Genomic DNA, 22,513 nt, shown 5'->3' on the forward strand with positions numbered 1-22,513 from the left:
TTCCTGTGTGTCTGACGCCCCCAGGTGGTAGAAGACGGTTATGAGTTCTTTGCCAAGCGGCAGCTGGTGACTCTGTTCTCAGCTCCCAACTACTGCGGGGAGTTCGACAACGCCGGCGGCATGATGAGCGTGGACGAAACCCTGATGTGCTCCTTCCAGGTATGACATCACGCTTCTGCTAAAGTCATCACATGCTGAAACTCACTGACAGCGTGTTCAGAAGTCTGCGGTCACTGCTGAGAATTAAATTCAGAGCAACATGTCATCCAAACACAGCTGAAAGCATGATTTAATTAGCTTATTTCCATCAAGCGCTCGCAAAACATCTGTCTGCTTGTGGGACCAAAGATGTGTCATTCTGAGACGTTTTGGCCAGTTAGGAGTGATTTCCTGCCCCGAAATTCACCTGCTGGTGCCAACCGTATTAACTACCATACTGGTGCAATCACAAGAGGTCAGCCTGCAACAGGATGAATTTGATGGACCAGAAGGTGTTACCGTATTACCTACAATAGAGGCACAATCCCGCAGTGTTACACTCAGAGCATGCTTGTGTGTTTTAATCATATTACTTTGTGTTAATTAATAGGCTGTGTTGTGTTTTAGTGGCGCACACACACACACCTGTCAGCCTACGTTTTTCTGAATATATTTCAAAATATTCTCTGTTTAAAAAAGATAAATGGATAAAACATTTTTTTCTCCGTTTCCTGTCATTGTATTTCCCGGGAGACAGGAAATGGTCTTGATTAGATTTCCTAGTCTGGGGCCAGGCTTCCCTGGAAGAAACTTTGTGCATTTTGAAGTTAAAAACTTCTTTGATAACAGTTAATAATGTAGTATAATGATACTCATTACTAAACAGTAAATTGACAGTTAATTAACTTAAGTTTGTAGTTTTTATACTCTTAAACGTCAAATAATGTTTCTAAATGCTTTATAAACCATTTACAGGCAATTGAAAAGTTTAGAAACATCAATTACAACTTTAAAGTGTTCCATCTAAATCATGTTTATAGATGCACTACACAGTATTTATGAAACATTTACAAAGTTTTATCAAAGTTAGCTGCAACAACAACCATCCAGATAATGTTTATAGACAACATGTTCTCCACATGCAGGCCTCTGTTGTCAAGTTATACTATAATAAATATGTAACATCCAGCTAAACTTTGAAAACAGCCACAGAAACTGCTTGAGAATATTCAGGAGGTCATAGTTTGGGTTAAAGTAAGTACCGCAGTTACTGAAGTTTACCTACACAAGGTAACAAACATCAGTTACATTGGATATTATAACATCCTAATAATGTTTATAGATGTTTTACAAACTATTAACCATGAACAAAGTGTCACAAATATCTGCTCCATCTCTCCATGTGATAGTTTCTTCAGGGTTTAAAAATGATTTGTTAATCATGATCAAATACTTAATATAATGTATGTTAATCGACAAATGTAATCAGAATAAGTGTGAACATGTCTGATGATCTGTGACACAAGATACAATTTATAAACTCATTATTCTGTATGACACAAACTAATTATAACAAATTCTAGCATAATTAATAATTTGTAAACATAAATATCATTTAATTGTTTGAGTGAGTTTTGAGTGACTTTAGCCAACAGTTGTTTCACTGTCAACATTAAATCATTTATTATTGATGGTCAGTTTGTGGCTGGTCAGAACCGGTCTGTGCAGAGTTTGCATGTTCTCCCTGCGTCTGCTTCGGTTCTCTCCGGATTCTCCGGCTTCCTCGCGCAAACTCCCAAAGACACTCGGGTAAATTGGTGACTCTGTGTCAGTCCTGCGATGAACTTGTGACTTGTTCAGGGTGTGACCCCGCCTCTCGCCCAGCGTCAGCTGAGATAGGCTCCAGCCCCCCCACGAGACTTCAGGGATGAGCGGTTACAGACAATGAATGAATGACTAATGATGTTTATTTTAAAGTATTACTGCATCGCTCACTTCCAGTCAGGCAGACTTTTTTTTTTCCCCTGAAGCAGCAGTGCAAAACAGAACATTGGAGACATTTTGTTATGAGAAGTGTCAAATTATTTTCAGTTCATCCTGAATGTGAGTCAGATAATTCTTCAGAAACAGTGGTGCCATAATGTGGATTTTTCAAGCACACTGTAAACTCTTATTAGCAGCAAAATGCAAGTATCAGAAGAAAAAGTGCTCCCAGTCACTCATTATTTTTACTAAGATGTAAGCAGCATGTGTTGCTTTGTCTGCACAGTTTATAAGATGTTTTATATGTGAAATGCAACACCAGAAGGAAAAAGGAGGAGCACTGGAACAATTACTCCCGTAATCAATTATTAAATTAATTGGCAGCAGTTTTGATAATCAATTAATTGTTTTTGTTTTTTTTCTTTAGGGAAAAGGTCAAAATTTTGTTATTTCAGCTTCTTAAATACAAATATTTTCTGGTTTCTTTACTCCTCTCTGACAGTAAACTGAATATTTTTGAGCTGTGGACAAAACAAGATGTTATTTTTCACCATTTTCTATCATTTTATAGAGCAAACAAATAATTGACAGATTAATCAACCATGAAAATAATCATCAGTTGCAGCCCTTTGTGTAGGGATTCTGTACTAATTCTGTCGTTCTTGTGTGTGTTTGTGTTCGTAGATCCTGAAGCCATCTGAGAAGAAAGCCAAGTACCAGTACGGAGGGATGAACGGGGGTCGGCCCGTCACTCCTCCCCGCACAGCCCAACCCCCAAAGAAACGATGAAGAAGGACGGAGGGAGGAAGAGACGCAGAGGACGAGAGGAGAGGGAGAGAGATGATGATTGTCTCCTGTTGGCTTTTCACTACACAAAATAAGTCAGAGCAACACTTGGCAGAGGAGAAAACAGACGAACACAACTATTTTAAAGAGACACACCCGAAACCTGTCTTTCATTTTCAACTTTTTTTTTCTTTTTCTCTCCCTCTGAACTGCTGTCACACTCTCTTCTTCTTCCTCAATGCTTCTTTTTCTCTGCATCTGTGTAACATTTTTAAAAACAAGTGTTAAAAGAGAAATGAGAAAACAATACAAAGGTGTCATTCTGTAGCATATCGGAGTGTATTTTTTTTTTGTCTCTGTCCTTTTGCCTTTTATTTTCTTGACAACAGAATGACAACTAGTTTAGTTTACCACATCTCCTGACCCCCCCCGCCTGTACAGGCACAACAGGTATTAATGACGACTGCTGGGTTTTCAATAAATAATACAGGAAATAAATCATCTGAGTGCTCCGTGTGCTTCTTTCTTCAAATGTGACACAAACTTCACACGTACAGTTCGACAAAGCTGAAGAAGAAGCAGCTTGTAGCTGTGTAACTGTGGCTTCTAGCTCCTGTTCCCCTCAGTGTGAGCCTCAAGCTCTATAAACCTGGGTTCATTAAGCCAAGCTAACACATTAGCCTGCTATAATGATCCAGCTAACTTTGTTTGAGGGTTCATTGGTCAATCGTTTTTTCTCACAAATTCTTAAAATCCCAAATGTACAAGTTATTCTTCATTAATTTATGATTTAATAATCTCAGAACTTTTATTCATTTTTTGTGAAAATCTTTTTTTTTCCTTATTTACCACTTTAACCTCTCACTTTAATTTTGTAAGGCTTTACAATAATAATCTCAGTTCAGTCTAAGCAACAATGAGCAAAAGAAAGATCCAATTAAAAGATTCAGTTTTCTCACCAATGGAGCCAGAAAATATACCAAATAATTTTGATATTTTGATGGTGAATTGTCTTTTAAAAACCATATACACTCAGATTAAAACTAGTTTGAGCTGTACTGCAGGTATAGGTGAATTACTGATTATTTTATTATTATTGAACCATTTCAAAGTAAAATAACTTAAATCAAGTTTAAATCCTCTGAGCTCAGAGCACCTCGTTAGCTTGGATGAGAGTTAACAGGATCAGTTTGTAAAACCAAGTTTGAAGAACAAAGTTTAGGCCAACCTAACTTTACTCATTGTGCTCTCTGAGGTTGATATTTTCATACAAATGATCACTTCTTACAAACATGTCGCTGGTTACAACTATATCCATTTATTTACAGTCAAATGTATAAACATACATTTTGAACATGCACAGGCATGAATTCCCTTTACTGGTGTGGTTGTTCAGTGCCGTGTGTTTGTCATGGACCCTCATTATTCTGGTGTTATTGCTAACGTTGGAGGACTTCCTGCTCAGCTCCATGCTGACACATGCACTTAGCAATACAAGCACAGACGTGTTACCACAAGGGGGCAGACAGACAGCAGCTTGTATTTACAGTTAATCCCACATGAACCTTTTAATCTGGGTTTCATTATTAAGGCTGATTGTTAGTACAACTAGGCTGAAATGTAACTACCTGTATCTACGAACCATCACATCATTTTAACTGGCTCTACATTCTACACAAGAGGTTTAGAAGTATAACGGAAATAAAAAATAAAATAATGATCCCAACATGCGCCTAAGATCTTCATCTTCATCACTGATGCTGCACTGACATCCTGTAGGAAATGTGGTTCATTTCAGCTTCCTGCTGAAAACATTTTGTTCTGATCTTCGTTCATATCGACATATTGTTCATATCATATTTGAACTTCAGGATTGAACAAAAAAATTGCCATTGCCATGACAACTACCTGTTGCATTTGTATAATTTTGGCCAATATTGCCATATTCTGTTTTTGAGCCTGACCGATATATCAGTCGACTGATGCACATTGTTTTTGTGTGCTTTATAGGCAGAATTTTAAGTAAATTTGACCCTTTGCTCAACTGTTTCAGTGCCCTGGTATCATTTTGAACAATAATAATAAGAAGAAAGAATATTGGCCAATATCAATATCAGATTTTTTTTAAAATCCTTAAATATTGGCATAAGCCCCAAAACTTCTAAGTATCTGTTGGGCACTACTCTATTTGCTGTAAACCATTAACTAAAATATACACACACATTTAAGATAAAAACAATTCTCACTGGATGTGAATGCAGCATAAATCCAGTCACGCTGTAAAAACAATATAGTCCCATTAATTTTGCTCTCATCGTACGGACTCAGCCCTTAATTCGTTTGAAGCAGCAGCTCTCACAACAGAAATGTTTTCCTTTAACATGTACACAACACCTCATATAGTACTCAAACAGCTTGTGAAACTTCATTTACATGTTCAGTAAACAGAAAAAAACAACACTTGAATAATAAGCAGAAAAAAAAGAAGGCTGCTGAGAAAAATACAAACAGAAGCACTTTGCTAATCGTGGAGCTACAACACAGAAATCAACAGAAATCAATGCAGAGGAATAAGTTTGTGCACTACAATGAGAAAAAAAAATCCCAACAAACTGAAACTACTCATGTCATTGGCACATTGGTAGCAATGTCTAAAAAAAATCCAATATTATTTGACACAGTTAAGTGGCCTTAACAAGATCTATACAATGACTCTAATTTACACATCTTAGATTATTTATTATTTATTTGATGGCAGCATCGCCTCGTCTCTCCATTTAGTAACTAAACAAAACAGCAGCTGCCTGTTCTCAGGAGGAGTTAAAGATCTGTAGTAAATGGAAGTTAATCTTCCTCTTGTTTTGAGTTGCAGTGCCAGCTCCAGTGCCAGCCCAGGCTCAAGTCAGTGAAAGAATGTCGCTGTACTCACATAACCACACACGTCATTAAAAAAAATTAAAAATACAACCAAGTATCAGCAGGTACCAGCTGTAAACTGTCTGTCAGTGATATCCTGTGGCGTCAGCGTCTCAGCACGTCAGAATTTTATGTTAAACTTCGAGGTTTTTGCAGCAGAGTAAATGAAGACCTGAGGGGTTTCAGTCTTGTGACCAGCAGGTGGCAGTAGTCGTCTTCATGCTGGAGCGACTCAGCTGATGCAGGGTTATAATACTGCACTGAGAGGAGAGACAAAACTGGGATCGGGCACAAACATGTTCCAGCCCTCCATCTTAACTACGCAGGAGAGAAACCCTGAGACTGACAGAGACACAACACAACTACAAACTACATTTTGTCTCTGTAGTTGTTTTGCTTATTGCTTTGTGTCTCTTTGCATTAGTCATTTTCTTTATCTCTGTAGTTGTCTTGCTTCTCTATGTGGTTCTTTCACATCTCTTCATGTTTGGAGTCTGTGGTCATTCTGTGTATCTTTGTAGAAGTTTTATTTCTCTCTGTGGTCCTTTCATTTCTCTTTGTGGCTGTCTCATGTCTCTTATTAACCCTTCTGTGCTTCTTTGTGGTCATTTTGTTTCTCTTGATGGTAACTTCACCTCTTCGTCTCTTTGTTGTCGTTTTGTGTTAACTGTTAACTGCCACTTTAAGGAGTGGCACTTAGTTAGGTGGCTTTGTCTGCTGTGGCCAGGCAGCCTGGTCAGTAGTCCATCCCAGCCCATGATGAGGCGGGTCATTAAGCTCCCGTTGGTAATTTACAGCACAATATTAACAACGTTTTTTGCTTGTTCCATGTCTAATGTACAGCTCACTACAAAATACAAAATAATTGTAGGAAGAAAATACATCAAAAGTCCCTAATTAATTAATCTAACAAAGTTGATTAACTGTAATCATTCAATCCTCTAATTAAATAAAAAAAGAAAAAAACCAAACAAATGCAACATCAATAAAACTCAACTGTATTAAAACAGGTACTTCTCTCATACAGGTTTTCATTATTGCAGCATATGAAAAAGAATGAAGTCAGTCTCTCTAAGGTTTCCCTTTATCTACATATGATCAGCTGTCCAACTACTTACAAACCTAAAGTCAACATAAATAAACTTAAAAAAATTAGAAATACAACATCAAACTCAACATAAAAAGTCCAACAAAATCAATCCTACAAGAATCCTACAGTTTTTACAGAAAGGGAATCTTTTCTAACCCTCAGGTTAGCAGCGGATCACATCATGACTCATTCAGAGTATCGGACTATTTTTCCCTCATTCCTTCTTTTTAAGGGAATCCTTTCAGTCAGTTGGGACTTCATGAGCTGTTTGTTCAGCGTCATGCAGGGTTCTCGGTTGTCAGGGAGGCTGACAGATGAAAGAAAAGAACGAGGAGGTCGTCCAGGAGGTGCAGACTGAAGATAAACCATTTGTCATATTTGACCTTCTACAGTGTCTACGCAGCGCTGCATGCGTGTGTGTGTGTGTTTGTGTGTGTGTCTCTAGACCAGAGCTCGCAGAGGGAAAGACAGGGTGGCTCCTATGGACAGACCCAGGGCCAAGAAGAAGGTCATCAGGGCCCCTGCCGTCTCTGCGTCCTTCGGCTCCACCAACCTGAAGAGAGCAGGTGGGGACAGAAGCTCAGACATGGAATCATCACAACACTTTAATCACATTACATACGTTAAATTAAGATTTTTATCATTTCCAAAAGTGGATAATAATCTATACAGGCAGCCTGTTACAGTTTTCTTCACTACACTACATAAATCAACTTGCTGAGACCTGAAACTTGCACAAGACTGCTGATTCAGCCACTTAGTTTTTTTTTTGTGTTGTTCTCTGTTGTCATGATGATCAATCTGGAACAAAGGTTGATTTTAACACACCTTGATGGTGCGTTCAAGAGCACTCAGAGGTTTAAGAGTTGTCTGCTGCATGGCACTCTGAGCTAAATTAGAGCTGCAACAATTAATCGATTATTAATCAATTATTAAATTAATTGCTAGTAATTTTTTATCTTAATTGGCTTGAGTAATTAAAAAAACAGCTCAAAATTCTGATTCCAGTTTCTTATATATTAATATTTTTTTGGTTTCTTTACTCCTTTATGAGATTAAATTGAATATCGTTGGGTTGTGAGCATAATAAGACTTTTGAGGACGTCACCTGTGCTTTGGATCAACATTTTTCTGAAACAACTATTAATTGACCACTTAATCGATTATGAAAATAACCATTAGTGGCAGCCCTTAGCTTAATATGTTTAAAGTTATAATCCTAATGATTTTAATGACATCGATGCATTTACAATTTGTGATTACCTCCCTGTGCAGTAGTTAGTGACGGGGTCCATCATTCCCACACAGGACTTAAAAGGCTTGTTTTCAATTTTATCTCAATGATATCAGCCTCACTGTTTACTGTTCTCTCTCCTACAGCTCTATCAGAGCTGGTGCTCAGTTACTGCTGCTAATCAAGTGTGAACCACACGACTGTTTGTGGACGACTGTTCTGAAACCTCAAGTTATGAGGGTCACTCTCTCTGTTGTTTGCAACCACAGCCTGCACAACAGCAACAGTGTGGAGCTGGTGGGTGACATTTGGCGACTTGGGCGGTACTTGGTTTTGGTTTAAGTGAGAAACGTGCAATGTAGAAACAGAATGTTGATCCACATGTGATCAGTACCGTCCAGTCTGACAGTTTGATCAGAGTTTTGGGAGCTCTGTGTGTTGTACTGGATGGACTCACTAAGAATGACTTGTCAAACAAAGCAGCCGCGCCCTGAAGCACAGCCTGCTTTATCATCTATGATACTTTAAATGGGACCATGATTTACCAAATGAACTAAACTCATTAAGATAATGAGGAATACTGAAGAAATGAAATTACATGTCACTAGTTTCAACAACCAACTTTTAAATATTGTTTTTTTTATTTGGGTGATTTGAATAGTTTTTGTAACAAACTTTTTCAGAGTAAAACATTATGAATGTCGGCTCATAACATGTCATAGCACAACACTGCTGTTTGCTTTCACTTGGAAGAGTTCAATGACCTTAACTGGTATGAATGTCGGGAGGCTCTGCTGGCCTTCTTCAATTGGTGGGTTCCTCCTGGGTTTAACTTTTATCTACCATATATGGTGTCAGTGCTGTTGTGACTAATACATCTTCAAGTATTGTTGATTTTGTCTCTGACCAAAATGCAGCTCCTCCTTAAAAGTTTGTTAAATTTATTCTCTTGTACCCAAGTGTGCTTGATTATGTAGATAAACATGTCAAATTAAAGGAGGAGAAATAATTAGCAACAGTAACAACACATATAAAAACAACAGTGTGTTGTGAATGTGTATCCACAGCTGGATGTAATCCAAGGAGTAACAGCAGTAATAAGTGGGTCATTGACCACATTTAACTGCAACAAAAAGATTCACACATGAAGATAAAAATTCAGAATTGTCACGTCTTCAGCTTCAGTGCTGAACTGGTTTGTACTCACTGTGGTGCGTAAGACATGGAGAGGCAGACGAAGTAGCCGCTGGACAGAGAGAAGAGAGCCATGATGACAGTGAAAGCAGCGTCATGGTGGAACCAGACAGGAAGGTAGGTCCGACTCTGTACGTTACAGAGCATCAGCAGAGGGATGAATATAACCCTGGAGACAACCAGCGCCGGGAACAGACGAGACTCTTTACACGGCTGTGGAGGAGACAGCAGAGAGGAAAAAATGAAATAACTTTAGTTACAAAGAGGTAGAGTGGAAGAACATGTGGAACATGTGGGGATATGAGACAATGCAAAAATGTGTTATATTCATATGCTATATATAAGGAGAAGATTAAGACACATGACATTATAAAGAGGCAGAATTTCTCATGATTATGATTTTATAGCTCATAATATTAAATAAATGCGCTAGTTAAAACTTAGCACACTTCCACAGCCTCGATATTAACAAGAAAACAAAGCAGAAAAAATATTTTCTGTTTGCATTTTCTTGTAAATAACTGGATGAACTTTTCAGGCCTCTAAAACTTATTAAACAAGAACTAAAACCAATGAAGGAGAGTCACAAGTAGACACTTGTCTTTTTAAGTGAATATGGCAGCAGACACTTAAAGCCAAACTTCATTTCCACAAACTGATTCTGCCACTGAATGCAGAAATACTGTGTGAAGCGACAAAAGAAGAAGTGATACACCCTAAAATAACATGCATTTAGCCAGAATTGATATTTGTGACAGCTGACCTTTGTTAAGCTCAATCTTGTGATTGTTGAGTCCACATGCAGAAGTATAACTGTATGTGCTGGTTATGGGCTTCGCAGCAGTCAGAAGTTACCGGCTGGGCGCGTATAGTTTAATGGGTTAGATTATAACACTGCAGGGCGATCAAAGTGAAGAAAACAACTGCTCACATACCTCATGGATCTGGATAGGGACAATCATATCTACACTGAGTAGATTGTTATGATAAATCTTTATCTCTAATTAATGAAATCAACAAATTATCAGGGGATCCTACAAACTCACCCAGCGTATCAAGGTGGTGATGGTCCGACCGAGCCAGTCATTGATGTTGAAAGTCAGGAAGCAGCAAACTGAGATAAAGAAGCGTTCTGAAGACAGAACAAGAGAAATATGAGAGACCATCAGTCTCTGACACGAGGGCACAGAGAGTTTACACTAGAGATAAACTGTGTGTGTGTGTGTGTGTGTGTGTGTGTGTGTGTGTGTGTGATGGGTGCAGCAGAGATCTAATCTAATCTTTGAAGTTAGGCTTGGTCATACCCCATTTTTCTGAGAATATTGTTTTGACATCTGCAGTGACAGCTGGGAAGACGGACAGAGTGACTGTGAACACAAATGTCACACAGAACGCCATCACCCAGATCTGAAAATGAAAGACACATTTTACACATTTAAAGGGAATAAAATGCTTCCATTTTAAATAAATGACTAATTCCCACAATGCAAGTGACAGAAACTTATCACAGAACATCACATTTTCTCTTGTAAATAGAACTGGTTTACAAAAGTAACTTATTTAGATTGTAACGGTACGTGTCCACAGGATCTGTCATTTCCTCGCCTGACTTGGTGCGAGTACAGCTCAACATCAAACCAGTGGGTTCACCTTTTTGAAGACCTCTTTGACTGATGCCTTGGCTGGACCCTTCTCGTCTTGTCTCTTCTCGTCCTGCTCTAGTGACAGGAAGGCGAGTTTGGTCCCGTCTTCACCGTCGTCATCCTGAGCCTCAGCCGGGCTGCCACCAGCCGTGCCATTAGCGTGGCCGTTCAGCTTGCCGTTCTCCGCTGTGGTGCTCTCTGCAAGTAAATACACACAGCTGACTTTTACTGATCCATTTTCAGAGAAAGATGTTATTGTTCAAAGGAAATATTTCAAATATGACTTGTGGTTTAGTGAATGTGCACCTCTTTGAGCTTTGTAGCATTCATAGAAACACCACGAGAGTTGAGTGTGTGTGTGGGCCTGTGTGAGTCTAACAAGCTCTGTCTTTGTCTGGACACTGCCATGACTCTAATTGGATAAATGGAGGGTCAACTGTCTTAACAAGATAATGTTCCACTGATTTGATCTGATTCAAGCAGACGGTGGCGGTGGATGGTGAACTCAGCGGAAAAGCAAACAGATGTTCTCTCACTGCCGTCAGACTAATGTTTGATTATCTCAGTTCTACTCATGTTTAAAGAGCTTGTTGAAGCTAAAAATCACCTTTCAGCAGCTCGTCTGTGGTTCCAGCCTCGTACTTGCTGCTTTTTTTCAGATAATAGCAGGCAAACTCCTGCATGGAAACAACACAAAACACAAATTAGGCCTGAAATTACAGCTGAAATACAGACAGTGAAGAAATAAAAACATTAATTATGCTGCTTCCTCTGTATACAACATTTTTCTTGACTAACTCAAGTTAATTCACATGCGATTAGAATTCATTTCATTCCTGTGCCTGCTGACAGTAAAATTAGACAGTGTTACACTTTGGCAGCCTTAAAGAAGGTCCTGTTTCACTTTTACAGAAGCCCATTTTCACCAGTGTGATGGGATTTGCTAGTGTTGCTATCTAGCTTTAAACTGAAAAGTTTTTCTGTGATCTGAAGTCACTCTATATAAAATAAACACCATCATAAAAGGACTGATTTTGTATTTATTGATTTCTCTCTAAAATTATAGTCAAAGTGTTGGATCAGAAAGTAACCGTAGCATCTGTGTGAATGTGTTTGTGGTCAGGGGCCAGCTAAGAGAGGGCCACTCTTGTTTAAGTGAGGTTGAATGCATTGTGGGTAATGTAGTAATGCAGAACTGGGAGAGCAGACTGACCAGGCGGGGCAGCAGCAGGTAGCTGAAGAGTGTCAGCAGCGTTCCGGCACAAGGTGTGATGAAGTAACCCAACGCTGCCGTCTCAGAGTCCGCATCACCTGAAGGACACACGCACAAGTTAGCTCACTAGGAATTCTGGGACAGAGACGTGTAAGACAAATGAAAACGCTGTTTAGAAATGACCCAACATGAGCTGAGTATTTGAAATGGAGCAGAGTGTGTTGTGTGGTGGGTGGCGTCATGCTGATTTGACTAGCACAACATCCATTCTGAATGTCCTGTTACTAAGCAACAGGGGATTAAGCACCCGGTTGTGTTTCATGTGTATGTGGGTGGCTTACTGCCTATGGCTATCAGCATGGCGATGGCAGCAAACGTCCCGGCAAGTCCCTGGCCGCTCATGAAGATGGCGCTGTACTTCTGGGGCAGCAGACCCACCAGGCCGAACAGACTGCCCTGCAGCACGGCACCAAACGCTGCGGAGAGGAGGCAGCGTTCACTACTCCTTCACTCAGATTTACACAACTGTCAGCCTCTCTTTCTTTCAGACACACGGTGACACTGACTTACAGTTAATGAACCAAATAGTAGCCATGGTGACGGAGAAAAAGCGGTCTTTTTCCATAGGCACTTTGACCAGCACTGCTGTGAGGATGAAGAGCAGCAGGATAAACACCAGGCTACCAGCGATACGCATCGCCTCCGATATCCTGAAACAACAAACACACACATCAGTCATTCAACCAGGAACACACCCAACAAACTGGATAAAATGTTCGTCCCAGAGGAATATACTGACATTAATCAATCAAAGAGGGATTTACAACAAAATCCCTATTTAAACTTTGTTCTGGTTTTACCAATGATTGTTGCTCCACACGGTTTACAAAGGGTGTTGTCTGTTGCTAGCTGATTTCCCAGGTAGTTCAGTGTTATCATACTGTGTATATCTAACATCCCTACCACAAAATGAGATTCGATGTTTTCCAAACTTGTCTCTCTCTAACATATTTATCTGTCATGATCTTTTTATTTAGTTTCCATCTTGTTTTTGTTTGTGAAAAATGTTGACGAAAATTATCAGTCAACAAAACTGATGTGCTTTTACTGATCAATGTGAGAAAATCAGTATATGGCTAAACAAATGTCTTAATTTCTTTAAAAAGTTTTGGCATCCTCTGACTCCGAACTAAGTTGCAACCCCCTCACTGACCTCTGGTAGAGGAAGGAGTTGAGCAGGGTGAACAGCAGCAGGGGCAGCTGGGAGAGCAGGGTCATCCAGTTGTTGAAGTAGTACTCCTTGCGGACCACCACTTGGCTCGATTCTGTCGTGTTGAGGCGACTTTGGAAATACTGCGAACAGAGGGAACAAGACATGTGGGATTATCACTGCTCAGCACCCCATGTACGGAGGTTGTGAGTCCTCTGCAGCGGCCGTGGGTTCAGCTCCCACTCATGGCCCTTTGCTATGCGTCATTCTGCCACTCTGTCTCCCCATTTCCTGTCATATCTTCAGCTGTCCTATCAATTAAAGGCATAAAAGCCCCAAAACATATTTTTTAAAAAAGAAATGTAAAATAAGTTACTTTTGTCAGCATCACCTTAATGTCTCGCACTTCAAATTTTACAAGATCAGTTTAGAGTGTTTGGGAAAACAGTTTTACTGTTCACATATTTATGCTGAACTCAATACAGCTTCCTTGTCACCTCGATCATTTTTATATAAAACAACAGGTCCGATGACTGTATAATGTTAAAGAATTATAACACAGCTCTGTAGTTCCCAGGTCAACAGAGCATTGCTTTGTTTTTCTCATCACACTCAACAACCCAGACACAGTGGGTAGATGTTTTCAGTGAAAAAGTTCTGATAAGCCCACTGTACACTACCTGCACAGCACCACACAGCAGGCAGACAAAGTTAGCAACTAGCTGGTGAACACAGTGGAGCATTTAACAGCTAAAAGCATTATTGGAATGGCACTAGTAAAAAGAAGTCCACCACAGAGGTTATGACAATATTAGTCCCACACAAATGAGCAGCTCAGTATTTTTTTAACATCTGTTTTCTGTTGTCAGACAACTGAACAAGTATGAAACTTGTTCGCAGCTTATAAGATGTTGCTCAGCAGCTGTGCTGTGAGATCAGCTATATGTTGACAGTGAAAATAGATGATGACACAAGGTTAGGAGAACTTTATGTGGTTATTAATATGTCAAAATGTTTTTACAGTTTGTTCTGCTGGCCTTCATGTTGCCAGAAAACTGTGGTATTGCGGTCTTATGCTATAATAATAATAATAATCTAATATGCAATTAAGCAATAATAAAATAATCCAGATTGAATTGTTGTTGTAAACAAAGGAGATAAAGGCAGAAGATAAACTACTGCAGGGACATCTGTGCGCTCAAGAACAAAGAGGCAAAGGGTAAAAATACTTTTACAATCTAAGACTTATCAGCTGCATTAGCAACCAAGAAACAACAACAACCACTGGTAGATTACAGTGGCCTTATATCAACATAAAGCAGTATTTTCATAATATCCAGCTGATTAGAGCGGAGGCTCAGATAAATCTAGAGAAGGAGAATATAACACAACACTAAAACACTGCCGCTCTCTGAGACCAACATTTGCTGTGATGCTGTTCACTCTCACAGCTTCCTCCTCTATCAGTAAGCAGCTGAAAATAGCTCTGACTGTCAAGTGCTTTCAGCAGGAATCAAAGCGCTCCTCAGGCACAAGAGATGCAGGTTACACGTATATGAAAAGAGGCTTCACCCCGACACGTGAAGACGTGGATACACGTGCAGTGATTCACATGGTTACCCAAAGTCATATGACAAGACTGAGGATTTATGGGTCCTTCAGGGTCATGACGTTTTAACACGTTACACCTAGACTACATAACAATCACATGTACATCACACACTAAAGTTGTTCAATTTTATGTAAACAGCTTATTGTCCATAAGAACACTGTCATCCATCGAGCATGTGATTCTTTAAGAAGTCTAAGCAGGGAACCACTGGACCAACAATGTCCTCATTATCGCTCCAGAGAAAGACACAGACATAAAGATCTGACTTGGACTGATGAGATTTTAACCATCTTACTGACTGAATATACTGTTTTTATTAAATAAAACATTAAAGCAGCAGGCACAGTTGATGAGCCACATCGACTGTCTCTAAGGGATTAAGTAATTGCCATGTTTTTACCAGTGAGGCCGTCATGAAGAAATTCCATGGTAGCAATGTTCCCAGGCCAAGGATGAAGAAAATGATCCCCACCAAGCAGCCGCTGGAGATGGGAAATAAAAGACGTTATTTGAAGGTGTGACGTAATGGAATGACTTACTCTGCAGTCTTAAAATACAGCCTCATTTCCCATCATGCTTGCTGGACTGAGGATTTTGTTAGTAGTTGGCCATTTTATGTTTCAACATGGAGTTTTTGTTGTTCTTTGTGTCTGTTGTTAGCTGTCATTTTTGTGCAGGTTTACTGAATAGCAGCAAGGCCCTTAACCCCAGCTGGCTCAGTGGCCAGCAGATAGGACTGTGGTTGTACTGGGCAGCTTCCAGGTGTGAACGTGTAAATGTGCGTTTCTGCAAAAGAGAGCCTCACTCTCAATGAACCTACCCTGTACAAATTAAGGTGAAATGACATCAATAGAGCAAATGAAATGAGTGATGAGAAGACAATTAATTGCTATTTATTTTGGACTGACTGATTTATTAAAATAAGATTTGTTTCCTGACACTGTTACAACAGTTTCCTCTCTGTTGTAGCTGCTCAAGCTGTGTTTGTTACTGTATTTAACCATGGACGTGTCAGCAAATCAATCAGGACTCAATAAGGATTACAACATTAACAGAATAGTACAAAGGGAACTTGAACTTTTTTTTAGATTTGAAATTAGGGTTGCACAATTAATTGCAATATTACCAAAAATGCAATATGGCCACATGCAAAATCCAAAAATGTGAGAAAACAGCATTATGATGAAGAACTGTAGTGCTGCATGGCTGCCCTGGCCTAAAAATCTTGTTCTCCAGATGAAAGTAAACATGTTTGTTTGTTCTCAACAAATCTCAACAAATATCACAATAGGTTTGAATCATTTTTTTATCAGTAAAATTTAAAATTCAAATGTAAAAAGGATCATTCCCACTAATCGTATTACAATTTCAGTAAAAAAAATAATCGCAAAAAGACTTTTTTTTACCATATCGTGTAACCCTATTGGTACATTACTACCTGCCTGACAGAAACTGCGGTCGAGAACAAACAAAGAGAACTGAGAGTTTCTCACCGATCCTGAGGAGCATCTGTTCGTCCTTTCATCCTGATGTAGGAAGTTCTGGTGAAGCTGCTAGGGCAACAGGAGAAAAGAAAGGTCAGCCACATCTCCAGAGATCACAGAGCAACCAGTGTGTTTTCTAGACACTCCCCTGCCAAGGTTTCACTACTTAGAGATGCAGGAATCCATTTACATTCTAGCGAGAGGCCGCAAGAAACTGGAAAGAGGCTGTCCAAACGTGTCCAAAGAAATCCTTCAGAGCAGGGGTCTGATATGTGACTGGGAATCACGGTATGGATAATGAGGTCTTTAATCCTCTAAGTATTAGAATGAACTAAAATCTCAAACCACTAGTAGTTTAGTGTGAATAAGCCCCTGGGAGCAGCAGGAGTGCACATATCGAATCAAATGACCTGACTAAAAGCAGTTTCAATGATTTTCCATTGATGTTTTGGCACTGGATTGAGCACCCTGAGGCTGGGAACAAATCGTCCATTTTAATGTGTGCATTGGTCAAGAATAGAGTACAAAGGGAGTCAAGAAGAGTCCACTCCCTATGTACACAAAAAGAAAACCCAACACACACACCCACCCACCAAAAGGACTAAGAACACACAGTATTTCAGCATATTTACAACACTGCAAGATATTACTTAAAAATGGATCTCAGGGGGCGTCTGGGGAACTCAGGTGGTAGAGGATGTGAGTCCTCTGCAGCACTCGTGGGTTCAAATCTCACCTGCTGCCCGTTGATGCATGTCACTCCCCCACTCTCTCTCCCCATTTCCTGTCATACCTTCAGCTGTCCTATCAATTAAATGCATACAAATCCTGAGCAGAGCCCAACCAAAATGATCAGGCCAGTACTGCCATATCACAGCTACTGTATATTGACCTATACTGGACTGAAAACGTTTAGTATTTCTTTCTGTTCACAGCGTTGCCTGAAGCAGTTTATGGTGTGGCTGCTCTGCTTGTTTTGACTTGTTAAGAGGATCAGGTCAAACACATAATAGGGCTCGACTCACATTTAGCCTACTTTAGGAGTCTGAAAACTGGTTCCTAAAATAAAGCTCATACACCCTACACAAATCTTACCTAAGTTCAGTCAAACATCGAACCATTATCGAGCTCCGTGTGTGTGTGTGTTTTGCAGCTGTGGAGGAGGATGTGGCGGCCTGCCTGATTCTTTTTTGACACTGACGCCAATAGTTTTGGCACAAAGTTTTTTGGTCAGCTTTGGTCTACTTCCCTATACTTGCCAAACAACACCTTCTTTACCTCCCTAGGAACAAAAGCAGGTAACACAGTCACACAAAAACAGGTGCGTCATTCTCACGGGGCGATAAAACAGCACGTACTCTAAAATCACACAATTCAGTTGAGTCAACAAGCTTTCACTTCCCATTGACGACAATGTTTGTAGACTGTTTCCACCCATGACAGCCAAGTTAAAATTAAAGCTTGTTTTCTCCCTGGTGAGACGGTTGGTTGCACAGCCTGTGTCTGACACTCCTTGATTGGTTTTCAAAGCCTGCCAGCCAGTACGTCCACTCAGTCAAAGTCATTACAGTCAAACTAGAAAACATGTTTTAGGCAGCTGAGCAGAACTAATTAGAGTTAATAGTTAGAGTTAATAAATCATGGACAAAGACAAAGCCATGTGGACATACAGGTCATAAAAACTGTGGTTGTGTTTTAATTCATCAAAGATATAATACAAGAGATTAAAAACCAGAATGGAGGAGATATGATTATGATGGTACAGTACAGTACATTACTGTTACAGTCCTTGGCCATAATTCAATTAGAGCTGACTGCCTGCTGCTTCAAAGCTTTTTTGTTCCTGACTAAAAAGAGAAGAAAACAGCATGAGGTACACCATGACAATTAATAACATCACACTGGCCTCTGTACAGTCTGATGTAGCTAAAAACATTTAGAAACCAGTCAAGCAGGGAGGCAGGGCTTTGGTTTCTGTGAGTTCGTAACAAGGACACAATGAAGTCAACACAGCAAAACACGTCCAGGGTTCGTCTAAAGTCAGGGCTCAAAACAGACTTAACTGACGTAAACAGATGTTATTCTCCCTATGTTAACAGTAGTGTCAGCTGGTATAATCTCACTACGAGTCTGATATAAGTTACCTAAAATGTGTTTATGACCAGAAGTGTCCATTCTTGAGACAAACACATTTCAGTCTCTTTTTTTAAACTGCTTTTGTAAGAGAGTCATTCTTCGGAGTAGATCTATTTTTATGTCTTTTGGACATAAAAGTATTCATTATTATCCGCAGCAATAGATCTTTCGTCACTGAAGGTCAGCATCAACAAACTCTTGTTTGCTTCATAGATCCTATTAATTTTACTTTGTTTGACTCTTTATTCTTCCACTTGTCATCAGCGCCCCCATCGCGGGGGCTCTGCAACCCCCCTAGGGGTGCCCGCCCCTCAGTTTGGGAACCACTGGTTTGAACTATCCATTGTGAGTCTGATGATGTTATAGTAGTGCAGTGCTAAATTGGTGGAATACTGTAAAGCAGCCATTCTCAACCACTGGGCCGCAGTCCACTGGTGGGCCTCAGAAGACCAACTAGTGTGTCCTGGAGGCAGTGGTACTGTCAAATGATTAGATTATTTTTCCTTTTTTTTTGTTATTTACAAAGCTAGTTATGTTTTTATAGCTAAATGTGTCAAAGAATTTACATAAATAAAAAAATGTCTAATTAAAAAGGATCAATGACCAGTTACATTTGAATACCACATGTTTTGCCACTGATAGCTTTACGTTCTAGCTTTAATACATACAGTTTGAATTCATAATGGCAGTGGTGATGCTGAGCCGAAAACAATAGTAAAAAGTAGTAAAAAAAAAAAAAAAAGTTTACAATCACAAGATGACTTCAGTTACAAAAGGTTGAGAATGACTGCTTCAAATATCTTTACAGAAAATCTAATCTATGAATACAGATTTAAAGTTGAATGTTTGAGTGGCACTGTGCAGAATCATGTATGTGCTGAGTTTGACACTAGAAGGATGTTTCCATATTCACCCGCTGAAAATAGAAAGTTTCCATGTGTTCATGAAAAGCATGGTTTGTGGCATCACAAATGTCACACCTGTTGTCCAGCAGCTCAACTTATATCTATAGATTCTGGATTTTTAATGAAGTGGAAAAAGTCACTTCAAAGATTTTAACAAGATAATTTAACTGTTTTTTTTTTTTTTTGGAGAGACTTCTTCCAATATTTGAGCCAGGCCCTCTGTTTTTTGTAAAAAGAACATATCTGATACAAATTATAAATTAAAGTGGAGCAATTTATAGGTTTATACATAAATATAAATCTAAAACATGTCTGAAGGGAATCTTTTAACTGCTGCACACAGGATGTCTCCGATGTCAAAGTTGCAAACTAATATGAATTAAAACAGCCTTCTGGTGTCAAACTCTGGACACGTCATCCTGCACAGTAAAGCTCAAACATTCAGGTGGAGTAGCAATGAGAAAAACACATTTGGGTGGAGGAGGACTTTAATATTCTACTGCTTTTCTCCATCTTCTTTATTTCCCGAGTCTTTCCAGTCCACCCCCTTTTTCAACAACAAGATGTACAGGGCAGACAGGATAAGTGGCCGCATTGTTTCATGTGAAAGACACTTCCTATGCTATTGAGACAAACATGCAAACTGTGAGAAAAATGTCCTGAATAGACCCCGAAGCAGGATTTTTCTACTTCATATCCAGTAGCTCTTTTTTGAGAAACTGCAGTCCTTTGCGGACACTGTTTAGCTTGAGCGTTCATAATAAAGTATTCAGGTGGGAAATGGAAATGTTCGGAGAATAAACAGTATAAACTGCCAAAACACAAGGCTGAAAATGATTTGGTCTGGTCCCAGCAAAACCTAATTACTCACACTTCAGTAATTAAGTCATATACAGACTGCAGAAATCAATTAAGTTATACACACACTCAATTATCCAACAACTACACAGACACACAGAGACGTATTCACTGCTTTCAGAACAACAGGCACCTTGTGAGCTGACAAATCAGTTCAAGCAAAAGTAATCTAAGTAATCTAAGTAGGTATAAATAATTCCAATGGATAATTAGAGCCAGGCATATGGGCAATGTGAGAGGAGAGAGATTTTTTTTTATTATTATTATTGTTTTGTGAATGAAGTTAAAATGCCTAGAATAAAGTTGAACTTCATTTATTAATGCCAAGCATAAGAAAAAATAAGTCAGAGTAGGAAGACTACTTACATTTTGGCAAAATGTTCAGAATAAAGTCACAATTTACAGTTTATCACTACCATGATTCATGGTATCAAAATTGCTGGTATTATTGTCATGAAAATATTTCAAGTTCAAAACAAGTTTCACATGTCACAACTTAATATTTTGTGAAATCGTAAAGCATTTTTTCAAATAAAAAATGTCCTGTTTTAAATATTTTATGTCTGTAACACATCACAATAATACTTGTGTGTATTACTGTATATCATGAAGCTATAGTATTTTCATACCATGAAAATCTCATACTGCAACCCTATTCTCAACATTTTGACTTTATACTCAAATAGGGTTTTTTTTATTTAGAGTTATTTATGATTATCAAAAATACCAGTGAAAGTTTGTTTCAGTGCCCTGTGCTCTAATATTGGAATTGGCATCAGCCCCAAAAATCCAGTATCAGTCTGGCCTTAGTGATGTCATTATGGTGAAATTAACAAAAACAGCCAGGGTTCATTAAGTGAGGATTCACAGCAAGTGGAAAACTTCACTACAAATCAATGAGACCACATCAAAACCATTCACTACTCATTTAGGAGCTACTGGGTTAGTCTTTATCTGCTACGTGCTGCCAGTGATAACACCTCCTCATGTTACCCATCAACCCTTAAAAAGGTGTCAGTCAAACCCTGCAGGGCTCTTATTTCACTGACACACAGCTGATTACTGGTCCTTATAATAATCCAGACTGAGTCACATCGACCATGTGTTCATCAGGTAGCACCTACAGGGAAACACGCATAGTGAAGAATAGATTTACACGTTTTTACCATATTATGATAAAGTGTTTAATGGCAATATAAATTCCCTTACGAGTACAACTTACAATCAGTTCACAGTAGTAGTGTTATAACGTAGTTTTATTGTTCCTGTAAATACTATACTACACTAACTGGGCACTTGCATGAGCAGCACCCTCGTGTGAATATGAATGGCCAAATCAAAGCATATAAAACAGGTAATTCTGTAAAATATTATCTTTATAAGTAAAGGACACCATGTTGCACCTGAACATGGATAACATTAAAGATACACCTGTTCCATCATGTGAGAAAAGGGCACCTAAGATAAACAAAGAGTATTAAATTAAACTGGTAATAACATTTACGCTGGTATTTAAAACCACTTTAGTTTGACCATGTTTATGATGCAGAAGTTTACTCAGTCCATCCACATTTGAAGTATAAGGTTACTAGAGACACACTAGGAAACCAGACCAGCGTTGCCCTTCATTTTCCTGTCGACAGTGAAGAAAACACCAAAGTAACGAATATAACCTTCACATTATAAAACACAGTGATGCTAATGTAAAAAAAAAATGACTGCCGTATGTTAACATAACGTTAGTGCTAGCTAGCGTGTCTCACCTTGGATAAATGTTGCTCTTTGTCACTGTCTTTTCATGCTGTTCTCCAGAAAACGCAAGCACTTGTTATATCCATATGGTCTAAAAATGATTCAATAGCAGACAATTTAATAGCTAACTGTACGCTATACGTCGTCCATACACGTGGCGGAAATAATGTACAAATAGCTACGGTAGTTAACACAGTCAGCTCGATGAGCTCTCTATCATAATAGCCGCACAGCTAGCAGGTTTCATGTGGTGCAGCTGCCCCCAAATCAGCAAAGTACTTCCGTGTCAAATTATATCCTGCTTGTTTGGTTGTCTCGCGCGTAGACAGATAGGTGGCCGAAAAAACCCGCCGCGTGCGCAAACACGTTTTACACAGCAGGTATTGTGACAAGAAATAGTAGAAGAAACACAGGTGTTAGCAATGACACTAATTAAAGAGCAGAGTCATGCGCTGCTATTAGACATTTTGGCTCACTGGAAATGCTCTGCTACACTAAATAGATCAATATCATTTGAC

General features: G+C 39.2%; 2 protein-coding genes across 2 annotated transcripts in view; one reads left to right on the forward strand and one right to left on the reverse strand.

Annotated features, from left to right (window-relative positions):
- LOC146306205 (serine/threonine-protein phosphatase PP1-beta catalytic subunit-like) overlaps positions 1-3,246 on the forward strand; it is a 34,511-nt gene extending 31,265 nt beyond the window's left edge. Inside the window, exons 7-8 of the mRNA XM_084711536.1 lie at positions 25-159; positions 2,647-3,246. Of these exons, the coding sequence (XP_084567662.1) occupies positions 25-159; positions 2,647-2,751 (240 nt within the window). The 3' untranslated portion in view covers positions 2,752-3,246. The remainder of the gene's footprint in view (positions 1-24; positions 160-2,646) is intronic.
- Positions 3,247-6,773: 3,527 nt separating this feature from the next.
- On the reverse strand, positions 6,774-22,269 carry LOC146306206 (equilibrative nucleoside transporter 2-like). The gene is made up of 13 exons (XM_084712470.1): positions 22,007-22,269; positions 16,354-16,413; positions 15,261-15,342; positions 13,252-13,391; positions 12,609-12,748; positions 12,380-12,514; positions 12,039-12,136; positions 11,433-11,502; positions 10,833-11,023; positions 10,487-10,589; positions 10,229-10,314; positions 9,196-9,395; positions 6,774-7,307 (listed from the first exon to the last, which is right to left on the reverse strand). Exons 2-13 carry the CDS (start codon positions 16,383-16,385, stop codon positions 7,196-7,198), a joined length of 1,389 nt encoding a protein of 462 aa, XP_084568596.1. The 5' UTR covers positions 16,386-16,413; positions 22,007-22,269; the 3' UTR covers positions 6,774-7,195.
- Between the last annotated feature and the right edge of the window lie 244 nt (positions 22,270-22,513).

Source organism: Lutjanus erythropterus, chromosome 23 (assembly GCF_056507025.1).
Source record: "Lutjanus erythropterus isolate fLutEry1 chromosome 23, fLutEry1.hap2, whole genome shotgun sequence".
Taxonomy (NCBI): Eukaryota; Metazoa; Chordata; class Actinopteri; order Lutjaniformes; family Lutjanidae; genus Lutjanus; species Lutjanus erythropterus.